Below are 10,457 nucleotides of genomic sequence, written 5' to 3' on the forward strand. Positions count from 1 at the left end.
ATAAGTCAGAGGTAGAAGTATACCTGTCATTAGGCTTAAAGGGTTAATACGTCAGAGGTAGAAGTATACCTGTCATTAGGCTTAAAGGGTTAATAAGTCAGAGGTAGCAGTATACCTGTCATTTGGCTTAAAGGGTTAATAAGTCAGAGGTAGCAGTATAACTGTCATTAGGCTTAAAGGGTTAATAAGTCAGAGGTAGCAGTATACCTGTCATTAGGCTTAAAGGGTTAATAAGTCAGAGGTAGCAGTATACCTGTCATTAGGCTTAAAGGGTTAATAATCAGAGGTAGCAGTATACCTGTCATTAGGCTTAAAGGGTTAATAAGTCGAGTATACCTGTCATTAGGCTTAAAGGGTTAATAAGTCGTAGTATACCTGTCATTAGGCTTAAATTATGGGAATGCTAGAAATGTTACGTGAAACTCTATTTCTCATAATTCCCATTTCTTAATTTTGTTCTATTTTTTTGTCGTTTAGCATTTATCCTTACCAAGAAGAAAGCCACTTAATTCACATACCAATCTCCAACAACACAGGTTCCTTGCCAGATTTAACCAATCTTCATTTCCCTTCACCTTTGGCAACACCACTGGATGTAGAAGACCAGTCAGGCTTAGCTTACAATCAACATAGTCCTTCCCAGTCTGACATAGTTACTTATTCTACGCTACCACCTCAGCAACACCACGTACATGTTATTGGTAAATATTGTTTCTTTTGGATTATTGGTTAATTCTCTCTTCTTTCATGCTACAAAACAAACATATTTGTTATTTTCTTCAGTGAAAACAAACATATTTGCATCACTAATTTTAAAGATTGATTTTGATATTTCATATTTGAGAAATGTTTAGTAAATAAGAGTAATACTTAGTGATGAGCCAAAAAGTCTTTGTTGGAGGTAAGGCATTCAGCATATAAGCAACCAATGGAAATTAACACTAACTACATGAGCCATCCCAGCATCTTTTAATATGGCCATTCCTGAAACTGGTGAGTGTGGGTTATTTTTATAGATCTCAACAAATGAACCTTGGTGCAAGTTCTAAATCAAAAAAAAAAAAGAAAATGGAAATATGACATTGTGAAATTTATATGAATTATACTATGGTAATACCATACTAGAAATTATTCCATTATTCTGTATTTATTTTTCATTGTAGAGATGGCATTTTTAATTTGAGAATTGCTAGGGAAATAATCTTGTAATGTATTGTGTATCTGCTTCAACTTCAACATTGCATCTTTGGGTTTTGCTGTGCTGTTAGTTTTACAAAATATTGAAACTCATGATTTCTTATGCATGATTCTAATTTCCATTTTTGAAGATAACAATACTATTGTGCCCATTTTTAATGTTTTGTTGTCAATTGACGATTTTCCAATTCTGTTGGCATGTCTACTTGATTGGGATATCTTCGAATAAGTTCTCTCATCCGACCTAGACACATGGATTAGCTTAATCGCTACGATTAAACCATCACATTCGTAACCACATCTATAACATTTCAAGCATGTTTTGTTGTTACATAATTTTACTTTACATTTTCAAGAAAACTTCTCCATGTCGGCTATCAAGGTTTTGGATCAAGTCATAGGTCTGGTCCAATGACCTAGACATCTAAAACAGTGCCAAATGTCTTCTTTTTGTCTAATTAAAATGACCCAAACTTATCCAGAATGGCTAATTTTTTTTGTATAAAAATCAAGACACTGAGGATGAGCTTGCAACTGAATAAGAATAAGCAGAAATGAAGTTGATGGGGTTTGTTTCCTGTCAAACTGATGTTTTGTAGAAGAAGAAGTTTCAGTTAAGTTGATGGGGTTTGTTTCGTGTCAAACTGGTGTCTTGTGGAAGAAGAAGCTTCAGTTAAATTAAACAAACCCCATCAACTTAACTGAAACTTATTCTTCTACAAGACACCAGTTTGCGTGTCAAACTGGTGTCTTGTGGAAGAAGAAGCTTCAGTTAAGTTGAAGGGGTTTGTTTGGTGTCAAACTGGTGTCTTGTAGAAGAAGAATCCTCAGTTAAGTTTATGGGGTTTGTTTGGTGTCAAACTGGTGTCTTGAAGAAGAAGAAGTTTCAGTTAAGTTGATGGGGGTTTCAGTTAAGTTGATGGGGTTTGTTTGGTGTCAAACTGATGTCTTGTAGAAGAAGACGCTTCAGTTAAGTTGATGGGGTTTGTTTCGTGTCAAACTGGTGTCTTGTAGAAGAAGTTTCAGTTAAGTTGAAGGGGTTTGTTTCGTGTCAAACTGGTTTCTTGTAGAAGAATAAGTTTCAGTTAAGTTGATGGGGTTTGTTTGGTGTCATACTGGTGTCTTGTAGAAGAAGTTTCAGTTAAGTTGAAGGGGTTTGTTTGGTGTCAAACTGGTGTCTTGTAGAAGAAGTTTCAGTTAAGTTGAAGGGGTTTGTTTGGTGTCAAACTGATGTCTTGTGGAAGAAGAAGTTTCAGTTAAGTTGATGGGGTTTGTTTCGTGTCAAACTGGTGTCTTGTAGAAGAATAAGTTTCAAATAAGTTGATGGGGTTTGTTTGGTGTCATACTGGTGTCTTGTAGAAGAAGAATCTTCAGTTAAGTTGATGGGGTTTGTTTGGTGTCAACTGATGTCTTGTAGAAGAAGAAGTTTCAGTTAAGTTGATGGGGTTTGTTTGGTGTCATACTGGTGTCTTGTAGAAGAAGAAGCTTCAGTTAAGTTGATGGGGTTTGTTTGGTGTCATACTGGTGTCTTGTAGAAGAAGAAGCTTCAGTTAAGTTGATGGGGTTTGTTTGGTGTCATACTGGTGTCTTGTAGAAGAATAAGTTTCAGTTAAGTTATGGGGTTTGTTTGGTGTGAATATACAATTTACAGTACATCATCATTATAATTGGGGACAAGAAAGTCCTACAAGATACTGGGTGCAGCAGTGATAACCAATATAGTATCTGATGGGCAAAGTACATCTGTGTGTGTTGATTGATGGGACAGTGAGAAAGTTTCCCATAGCAAGAATATAGGTGGACACTCCATACTACGTGGGCGACCTTGAGGCCATGTATATGAAGGCACCCATCACAATTTGGTGATTGTCAATATACCAGGCAGTTGAAGTTTGGAGGAACTAGAACAAAAGAAGACTGAGGCATTTGCACTCCCCACTAGAGCTCAAGAAAAGAAAAGCAAGCAAGACATCAAGCCCCTGCAAGTCTCAAAAGATGACATCCCAAATGTAGGTTTATGGGAACTGATGGAAGACCCTTCACTGCAGAAACTTTGGGACAATGCCTGGGAGAAAGTCAAGACAAAGGGAAAGGGGACCTACAGAATAGAGGATTGGAAGGGAGTACTGTAACTGATCTTTCAAGATGGTTGTACTGGAGATGTTAAACATGGACTGTGTTGATGTTTGTTTATAGTTGAAATTTCCTAGATACATTAATGCACGATTAACAGCACAGTTTTGAAGCAACTGTGTACGTCATGGCTCAATATTTTCTGGTCTATTTAGTTAAAAGTTCGTCTACTGGTATATAATAATACACTCCAGTAAAAAACAACATAAAATACATCAATTAATGCTGAGTATCACAGAGTTTTATCTTATTTAATGGAGCTGAGGATGAATTAGTGAGATATGAATATGTTGAACTAACTTTGTAAAGATTATAGCTGGGCAGTTAGTGTGCATTTTAAAAGCTTGTCACAGATGGTCTCTTCCACAGAGTAAATGATAATTATGTACACTAGCCAAGAAATTATTTGGGTATTTGTAAGAACTTTGAAATCAAGAAGTGAACACTTTGTGGTCATAACATATAAAAGCATGTATAAGAGCAGCCTGTTAACACCTGCATGTTAAGCTGTTTCAGTGAACTAGGAAACTCCCTACTTAGCAATGGCATGAAGTGAAAGATTGCTGCCAAACATAATGAGCTAAGTGTTACTACTACACTTATTAGTATGTAACTAAAACAACCAGAGTTGAACAGAAGATATAGTATTAAATTTTAACAGCCACAGAAATCCAAAACAAAACTTTCAAACTAATGTTATCACCTATAGAAAAAACAACAAAAAAGCTAGCAAGTCCATGCATGTCTAGGACTTGTTACTGATGTTAATGAACAATACCAGGACTCGTTACTGATGTTAATGAACAGTACCAGGACTCGTTACTGATGTTAATGAACAATACCAGGACTCGTTACTGATGTTAATGAACAATACCAGGACTCGTTACTGATGTTAATGAACAATACCAGGACTCGTTACTGATGTTAATGAACAATACCAGGACTAGTTACTGATGTTGATGAACAATACCAGGACTAGTTACTGATATTAATGAACAATACCAGGACTCGTTACTGATGTTAATGAACAATACCAGGACTTGTTACTGATGTTAATGAACAATACCAGGACTCGTTATTGATGTTAATGAACAATACCAGGTCTAGTTACTGATGTTAATGAACAATACCAGGACTTGTTACTGATGTTAATGAACAATACAAGGACTTGTTACTGATGTTAATGAACAATACCAGGACTCGTTACTGATGTTAATGAACAATACCAGGACTCGTTACTGATGTTAATGAACAGTACCAGGACTCGTTACTGATGTTAATGAACAGTACCAGGACTCGTTACTGATGTTAATGAACAATACCAGGACTCGTTACTGATGTTAATGAACAGTACCAGGACTCGTTACTAATGTTAATGAACAGTACCAAGACTCGTTACTAATGTTAATGAACAATACCAGGACTCGTTACTGATGTTAATGAACAGTACCAGGACTCGTTACTAATGTTAATGAACAGTACCAGGACTCGTTACTAATGTTAATGAACAGTACCAAGACTTGTTACTAATGTTAATGAACAATACCAGGACTCGTTACTGATGTTAATGAACAATACCAGGACTCGTTACTGATGTTAATGAACAATACAACTTCAATAAATAAAGGAATTAGGAAAAAGAAGAAAACCTGATTCTGAAGAAACAATATTACAAAATTAACCACTGCAAGATTAATAACAATATACAGTAATGACCAGCAATAATTTGTTCTACCTGTTGTGAAATTCCCTTGTGGATACAGTGGTTAAGAAACGGTTCACCTTCAAAAGTCTTAAAATTACTCATAATAATGCAGCTTTCAACTATTCTCCATTTTAGGTCATTTTTGATTTTACATATTTTGTATGATTTGTAAATCATAGGATGGTCTTTTTTATGGATAAATATTGTATTATTTGTATTTCTGAATTAATGCTTATTGTATTAAATAAAAGTGTGGATAAGAAATGATATTAGATGTGAAAAATGTTTTGTATTCTTCATTAAGGTCCAAGTGTCAGTGGGAGTACACTTATCCAGACAACAGCAGTGGTGGGTGGTGGGGGAAGCCGCCACAATAGCCCAGGACCATCCCCTTCACCATCATCCCAACGTAGACACCATCTTAACTCCAATAACCTGGTAATTGGGAGCAGTAATATGCGACATCATGGTCTTCATTCTTCAAAACAGCAACAGAAAGTATGTTACACCCCCCCAAGATATGAACCTCCCCGAATTACAGTGGAGGTAGGGTTGAGACCAGAGATGGCTTATAAAGTCTGTGATTCTTTTCTGCTGAAATCTGTCATGCTACTTGCCTTCCTTGGTAGTAGCCTGATTCTGACATTCTTCTTCTGCATCTTCAACTCTACTGTTTGATACCCTGAAAGAACGACCGCACCTTTCTGTGGAACTTGATATATTCTTTCCAAACACACACACCTCTACAAAGAATTAATTTCCTATTTTTCTGCTTGTCATATCTTAAACTCCAAGTAATCAAAAACTAACATTTACTTACAGTCCATAGTTTTATTTCTCTGACTGTTGTTGTTGAAAAACAGAAACATTTTTATTGTTATAACCTAAAGTTTCATTCACACGGAGATATCATTTATTCACTATACAACTTGTTTCCAGAAACTGCAGATACTTGTTAAAGATATATGTGGGTGTATTTGGGCAAAAAAACAACAAAAAAAACACTCAATTAAATGTCCAGAAAATACGTTTATGCATTAAATTTATCCTTTAAATTTTGTTCTTGACAACACTTACATGAAAATATTGTTCTTATAACAGACCGTGTATTATTTACATAAAAATTCCTCTTTAAATGTATCTGTGCAACATGTTTTAGTGTTAACTAGTTTCAAGAAAATTTTTTCAGTAACATGCACTGTGACTGTTTAGACAACCAACTCAAGGATTGGGTTGGTAGAAGTTGTAACTAATCAAAATAATTGACAGTTAGTTTGGGGGTAGTTTACTCTCTCTTTTTGTTGGTCAATGATATGCCAAAGAGAAATCCGTATGTTTATTTAATGTCTGATGTATTGAAACTAATAGGACTACAAAATGTATTAATTTTAATAACAATATTAGTAAAGATTTATAAATAAATATTACAAAAGAATTAGTATTCAGTACATTATTTGGCATAGCAAGTAAAGCGATAAATCTATTTGATAAATTGGGCAATCTTTTCTTCATTGTTATTGATATATAAATGATAGAGCTACATTACCAGGCTATTGAACTGTACAATAAAAACCTTCGTTATATTTTTATAAAAACAAGTAAATTTCAGACGTTTTTGTGTTTTTTTCCACATCCTCATAATTTTTCCATTGCAACTTGAAATTGGAGGTATGTGAAAATAGCATTTCAGATTTATCTTTCGTGTCACTGCCCAATAAGATTTGTGTTCGTACCTGTAATTGTGAGTTGGGCTGGATGATGAGAGCCAAAAGATCCTGTGAAATGCTATTTATATATAATACTTTAAAAGTTGCTCTTCAAATACATGATGAATGTGGAATAAAAAACTACAGTTAACTTGTTTTTAGAATACTTGTTAGGACTATTGGTTTCCAACATTTTGCTGGTTTTGGGAGTTTAAACATGTAACAAATGTTTAATTACTAAGTCATGATCAATCTGTTCTTTTGAATGTTATGAAAATAGAAACATTATATATGTTTCCAATGTAAGTTTATTTGTGAAGCAGCCCTCCTAGTGGCACAGCAGTATGACTGCGGATTTATAACGCTAGTAACCTGGTTTTGATACCCGTGACGTAGCATTGTGCTTAAATTAAAAAAATAAGTAAATCTGAAGGATCGTATCATAAAAAGCCAATGTTTTTAATACACATAAAATTATGATTTGGTAGTAACATTTTAACTAAACGATGTTCTTTTTACATCAGCTTGTCTAACAAGTTCAGTGATGTGTAGTGAACTTGTGAAGTTTACACTCAGAAACTGATATCTACAAAAACACCTGATATTTCAACTGTAATTTGATTCTTCATAATTTTCATGTTAAATTATATGAGAGAGCTTACAAAATATTCACAAGTTAAACAAATACGCACATATATTCAACAATAAAAATAATATTCACAAGTTAAACAAATACACACATATATTCAACAATAAAAATAATATTCACAAGTTAAACAAATACACACATATATTCAACAATAAAAATAATATTCACAAGTTAAACAAATACACACATATATTCAACAATAGAAATTTCACACAACAACAGGTTCTTTTTTCAAATTTCCTCATAGTTGTGGTATAAACCATAAATTGGAGTAGAACGCTTAAAATTTCACATGATATATAAATATTTCTTTTCGTACACAATTAACTCTAACGGGTATTTGAGAAACTTTATAAAGTTCCAAGCAGAAAGATGCTGTCTCCGTTGTTCTGGTTTCACTAACTCAAATTATCTTTCTTCATTGAAAGCAAAGTCATCCCTTATCTCTTCGTACTTCCACTGCTGGCTTGCTTATGTTTTGTCCTCTTTTTCTATGCTTGTGACTTTGTCTAAAACTTTTTTTTTTCATCATGAGTTAATATCAATATTCTTTTCTTTCAAGTTTTTTTATGACTGTTAGTATACTAAAATAACTATCAATTTTGGAATTTTGCTTCTTTTAAATACTTCAATGTAGTTGAATTTTTTAATGTAAAAAATTTAGTTAAAATATTTTATTTTGTACTTGTAGTGTGTGTTGAAGTTTTCAATTTCTTGTCAGTGGTACTGTGAATGCATTTATAATAAGTAAAAAAAATCACTGGTATTTTGTAATACTTTATTTTAAATATCTTTATTAAGTTTATATAGTATTTTAAATCCTTAGACTTTACATTTCAGTTTTCAGCATTGTTTACTGAGGGTTGAGTAGGTTATATGAAGATGATTTTGGAGCCTTACTGAGGGTTGAGTAGGTTATATTAAGATGGTTTTGGAGCCTTACTGGAGGTTGAGAAGGTTATATTAAGATGATTTTGGAGCCTTAATGAGGGTTGAGTAGGTTATATTAAGATGATTTTGGAGCCTTACTGAGGGTTGAGTAGGTTATATTAAGATGATTTTGGAGCCTTACTGAGGGTTGAGTGGGTTATATTAAGATGATTTTGGAGCCTTACTGAGGGTTGAGTAGGTTATATTAAGATGGTTTTGGAGCCTTACTGAGGGTTGAGTAGGTTATATTAAGATGATTTTGGAGCCTTACTGAGGTTATGTTACATACTGTTGCCTGGTACAATTCAGTTGTCACTGAACTTTATGTTCATGTTTTGTTACCTGCTGTTGTTCTTTGCTTACCATGGCTGGATTATGATTTGTTGCAGGTCTCTTTCTGGATGGTAATGATGCCCCAAGATGATCTACGTTTTTTTTGTTTTTCAGTGTCATTAAGTACAAGGATATCTTTGTCTTGGAAGTTCTAAATATCCAATCTGAACACATCTTTATGATTTGAGTGTGTGAATATTTTTGTGTCAGAAAGGGCTGTTCTTTACCCTTTCTGAAAGTGATGATTTTTAATGCCATCACATTACCCTTGAGAAGCCAAACAATGTCAAAATAGCTTTGATATATGCTGTTCCACTGCAACTTTATGTAACTTGGTGATTTGCAAATGAAAGATAATTTTAATATAATATACTCAACCCCCAAGTCTTGATTTTGTCATCTTGTGTAGTTGTACTGTGAGTGAATTTTCTGTTGGAAAGGTATAGTACAAGTGTTACACTGTAGTCAAGCATTGTTGAACTGAAAAGACATTTTTGTCAATTTTTATTTTATCACACATTACATTTCATTACTCAGTATTAATGCTATAGAATAAGGTTTAGTGCATGAATTAGATTGTTGGTTTAGAGATAGTGATGTTTTTATTGTTTGATTTAGGGTCTGGCCATTGATACTAATGCTTTGTCATTAAATAACTACCCACCTCACCAGCCATCATTTGGTGTTTATCCCCAACAACGGTCTAATCAGAGCTCACAACCACATAATAACTACGTAGAAAGCCAAGCACTTCCACAGGTAAGATTTAGGAGTTTATGTAGAGCTCACAACCACGTAATAACTACGTAGAAAGCCAAGCACTTCCACAGGTAAGATTTAGGAGTTTATGTAGAGCTCACAACCACGTAATAACTACGTAGAAAGCCAAGCACTTCCACAGGTAAGATTCCTCCTAAGGTTGTGAAGAATATAAGATGAAGACAATTATTTTTATAATTTAAAATGAAAATCACCTTGCACTTGAAATATTTTAACTACTATAGATAAATAGCATTTTTATCAGAAAGACATGATTAGAATAATGCTATTCTTTGTATACAAAATACTTACAAACTTTAACAAAAATTAAGCAGAAAAAGACAAAGGAAAAGTTTGAAAAATCAAGAAATTGATAGTATATTCTCAAGGGGTGGTGGCTTCTTAGTAGAAATATAGCTATTCTTTAGGATGGGTAAAAAAATTGTATAAAAGTCGACATGTCTGTTGTTTACAGGTGCAACTCCTCGGAGGTATTATGAAAATTTTGTTATAAAGTTCTTTGTATCAAACACCAAAAATTTAATATTTCAAATAAAGTTGGTGTTTAATGGTAACAATATTTATATTAGCTTTTCATTGAAGATGTGGGTAACTAATGTTATATTAGCTTTTCATTGAAGATGTGGGTAACTAATGTTATATTAGCTTTTCATTGAAGATGTGGGTAACTAATGTATTTATATTAGCTTTTCATTGAAGATTTGGGTAACTAATGTTGTATTTATATTAGCTTTTCATTGAAGATGTGGGTAACTAATGTTATATTAGCTTTTCATTGAAGATGTGGGTAACTAATGTTATATTAGCTTTTCATTGAAGATGTGGGTAACTAATGTTGTATTTATATTAGCTTTTCATTGAAGATGTGGGTAACTAATGTTGTATTTATATTAGCATGTCATTGAAGATGTGGGTAACTAATGTATTTATATTAGCTTGTCATTGAAGATGTGGGTAACTAATGTTGTATTTATATTAGCTTTTCATTGAAGATGTGGGTAACTAATGTTGTATTTATATTAGC

At 33.5% G+C, this 10,457-nt stretch overlaps 1 protein-coding gene across 1 annotated transcript in view; it reads left to right on the plus strand.

Annotated features, from left to right (window-relative positions):
• Positions 1–477: 477 nt before the first annotated feature.
• The window catches only part of LOC111083672 (CREB-regulated transcription coactivator 1-like), a gene marked incomplete at both ends in the record, with an annotated part of 12,690 nt that continues 2,710 nt past the window's right edge, over positions 478–10,457 (plus strand). The window contains 3 exons of the mRNA XM_022380322.1: positions 478–701; positions 5,340–5,533; positions 9,272–9,412. Of these exons, the coding sequence (XP_022236030.1) occupies positions 478–701; positions 5,340–5,533; positions 9,272–9,412 (559 nt within the window). The remainder of the gene's footprint in view (positions 702–5,339; positions 5,534–9,271; positions 9,413–10,457) is intronic.

This window comes from Limulus polyphemus, unplaced genomic scaffold (genome assembly GCF_000517525.1).
Source record: "Limulus polyphemus unplaced genomic scaffold, Limulus_polyphemus-2.1.2 Scaffold10620, whole genome shotgun sequence".
Lineage (NCBI taxonomy): Eukaryota > Metazoa > Arthropoda > Merostomata > Xiphosura > Limulidae > Limulus > Limulus polyphemus.